General features: G+C 60.1%; 1 protein-coding gene across 1 annotated transcript in view; it reads left to right on the forward strand.

Moving 5' to 3' along the window:
- KIF19 (kinesin family member 19) overlaps positions 1-3,124 on the forward strand; it is a 27,623-nt gene that overhangs the window by 18,459 nt on the left and 6,040 nt on the right. The window contains 3 exon segments of the mRNA XM_015570508.1: positions 408-446; positions 1,021-1,167; positions 1,860-1,982. Coding sequence (XP_015425994.1) covers positions 408-446; positions 1,021-1,167; positions 1,860-1,982 — 309 coding nt within the window.

Genomic DNA, 3,124 nt, shown 5'->3' on the forward strand with positions numbered 1-3,124 from the left:
AGGACAGGGGGGCGAACAGTGACCCCTGAGGGGCAGGAGGGGCGGAGGGGTGACCAGCCAACCAGCCCCTGCCCTCCACAGGCCCCTCCACACAGGCCAGCCCTCCTCCTCCTGGTCCCTTCCCCAGTGTGTGGCAGCGCCCCAACTGGTCCCCAAGAATGGCCTCCCTCCTGCCCGCCCAGATCATGCACTGGGGGTGGGTTTGTCATCGATGGCCTTTATTACACTGAGGTCTGTTCCCTCTAGTCCCACTTGTTGAGAGTTTTAATCATAAATCGGTGCTGAATTTTATCAAATGCTTTTTCTGCATCTCTTAATATGATCATGTGGTTTATAGCCTTCATTTTGTTTATGTGATGGATCGTGTTTATTGATTTGTGGATATTGTACCAACCTTGCATCCCCAGTTCATGATAGACCTGGCCGGCTCCGAGCGCGCGTCCCAGGTGAGGGAGCTCCCTGGAGGCTGGGGGAGGCCGTGGGGGGCCGGAGGAGGGGATGCGGCCTCCCAGATGAGGTCAGCTCCCCCAGGACTGGGGAGAATGTTTTTTGTGGGGGGCGGGGAGGCGGGGCAGAGGGCAAGGATGCCAGCCTCCCAGTTCAAACAGAAGGAAAGGAGAGAAACCCACCCTCCAACACACACACACACACACACACGTCCTGGAGCCTGGGGCGCCCTCTAGGGCCCTGTGCCTGTGGTGCTCCTGGCTCTGCCACTGCCTCCCTCCACCTCATTCTCCGCACAGCACCAGGCTGGGCAGGGGGCCTGCCTGGGGGAGACAGAGGGCGGCTCTCTCAGCCCCGAGCAGTCAGTCCCTCATTCTCACTCAGAGGCCCCCTTCTCTCCCCTTGGACCCTGCCCTCAGGAGGGGGCCAGGGCAAGGCCCGGTTGTCATCTCGACCTTTCAGAGCCCTGGGGGAGAGGGAGAGGCTCATAACCCAGGATCCCCAGGCGTTAGGGGTGATGCCTGTCCCCAGCCCCGTGAGGCCACAGCTCCGCCCCCCTCCGCTTGCCCCCAGACACAGAACCGTGGGCAGCGCATGAAAGAGGGGGCCCACATCAACCGCTCCCTCCTGGCCCTGGGCAACTGCATCAACGCTCTGAGCGACCGGAGCAGCAACAAGTACATCAACTACCGCGACAGCAAGCTCACCCGGCTCCTGAAGGTACCAGCGCCAGCCCGGCCCAGGCGCTGGGCACCAGGGGAGGCTGCCGGGTTTAGCCAGTGATACACAGGGTGCCCAGCCACAGTGGAATTTCACAAAGACAACGAACTGCATTTTTTTAGTATAAGTACGTCCCAAATAGGGCATTTGTATTTTATCTGGCGACCCTCACCAAATCCAATCTTCATGCGACGATCCCCATTCCTCACTCCGGCCAAAATCACAGAGCCATCAGCCATTGGGAAAGGAGGGGCCTGGGCAGCCAGACTGGAGGAGAGAGGAGGGAGGCCCCCTCGGGCTCCGAGCCAGCCGGCCGCGCCTTCCCTGCTCCTCTGTGAGGGGAGAGAAGGAGAGCCGGAGGCCCTGCCTGGGATACTCGAACTTTCCAGATGAGAACTTTGGAGAACAAAGTGGACATGGGAAGTGGGGACGGGGAGGGGGAGGGGAAGTCTGGACTGAGGGGGACCATGTGGGGTTCAGCACCAGGACGAGGAGAGAGAGAGAGAGAGAGAGAGAGAAGAACAAAGTGGACATGGGAAGTGGGGACGGGGAGGGGGAGGGGAAGTCTGGACTGAGGGGGACCATGTGGGGTTCATTACCAGGACGAGAGAGAGAGAGAGAGAGGCACTGCAGGGGACCCTGGGCAGCCTGGCTGACCACAGGCCCCCCTCCCTATTCCTCCTCGCTGTTAGGACTCCCTGGGGGGGAACAGCCGCACGGTGATGATCGCCCACATCAGCCCCGCGAGCAGCGCCTTCGAGGAGTCCCGGAACACCCTGACCTACGCCGGCCGGGCCAAGAACATCAAGACCAGGGTGAGGGCCCCACGGAGCCCCTGGACTGATCCCAGACCCTGCCACCCCTCCCGCGCTCCCTGGAACCAGCCACCATCGCACTGGGCCCATTCCCCCCGCCCCGGAAAGTTACCCCAGGCCCTCTCTCTGCACCTCCAACACTTGCATGCTGCCCCCCAGGCTCCCCTCCTTCCTGTTCATGGTCTGAGCTCCCCTGGCCCAGCCCCTCCCCCTCCCCTTGGCATCTTCAGATGCTCATTCAGACGGTTACGTTTCAAAGCACCTCATCATAACAGCCACACACGCCGCGCCCTTTGCCATTCGTCTCACATGCTCCCCGCGTGAGGCCGGGGTCACCAGTCACGTTTCACAGTTTAGGAAAATGAGTCCGAAGGAAGGGAGGGGGCTCCCCCGTGGGCAGTGATGGCGCTGAGACTGTCCCGCTGTCTGGGAGGGAGTCCATTTCGATGTGTGTGCGAAGGGGCGGATGGATGAACGTCAGAGCGGCTCATTCTCCCGACACTACCATCTTCCAGCCACCGCTCCCTTCCAACCCTCAAGGAACTTAGCGGGGAGGAGACACGTCCTTGAGCCAGTTGATAGCTCAGAATATTATTAACAGCAGGTCCAGGATGCCAACAGGTGGCGGGCTGGTGGGGTTCCGCGGAGCTCTTTGGAGACTGTGAGCGGGACTCGGGAAGCTGGGAGGACATTCCAGAAGGGGGAGCAGCAGGAGTAGAGGTTCCAAAAGCAGGAAGGAGACGGTGTCTGGTGGGATGGGGAGAGCCGGATGGCTTCTCAACTATCATAGAATGTTCACGACAAAGCAGCGGGTCTAAAGGCAATCCAGACAGCCCTGCTGGTGGGGCTCAGTGACCTCTGAACCAGGGGGTCACAGTTCGATTCCCGGTCAGGGCACATACATGCCCAGGTTGCAGGCTCAGTCCCCAGTAGGGGGCCATGGAGGATGCAGCGGATCCATGACTCTCATCATTGATGTTTCTCTCTCTCTCTCTCCCTCTCCCTTCCTCTCTGAAATCAATGAAAATACATTTTTTTAAATAAGAAAGAAAAGGGAAATGCAGACAGACAGTGGTGGGCCGTCATCACAGGTGAAGGAACCAGGGCAACCCCCAGGCAATAGGGAGCCAGTGAAGGTTCAG

This window comes from Myotis davidii, unplaced genomic scaffold (genome assembly GCF_000327345.1).
Source record: "Myotis davidii unplaced genomic scaffold, ASM32734v1 scaffold172, whole genome shotgun sequence".
Taxonomy (NCBI): domain Eukaryota; kingdom Metazoa; phylum Chordata; class Mammalia; order Chiroptera; family Vespertilionidae; genus Myotis; species Myotis davidii.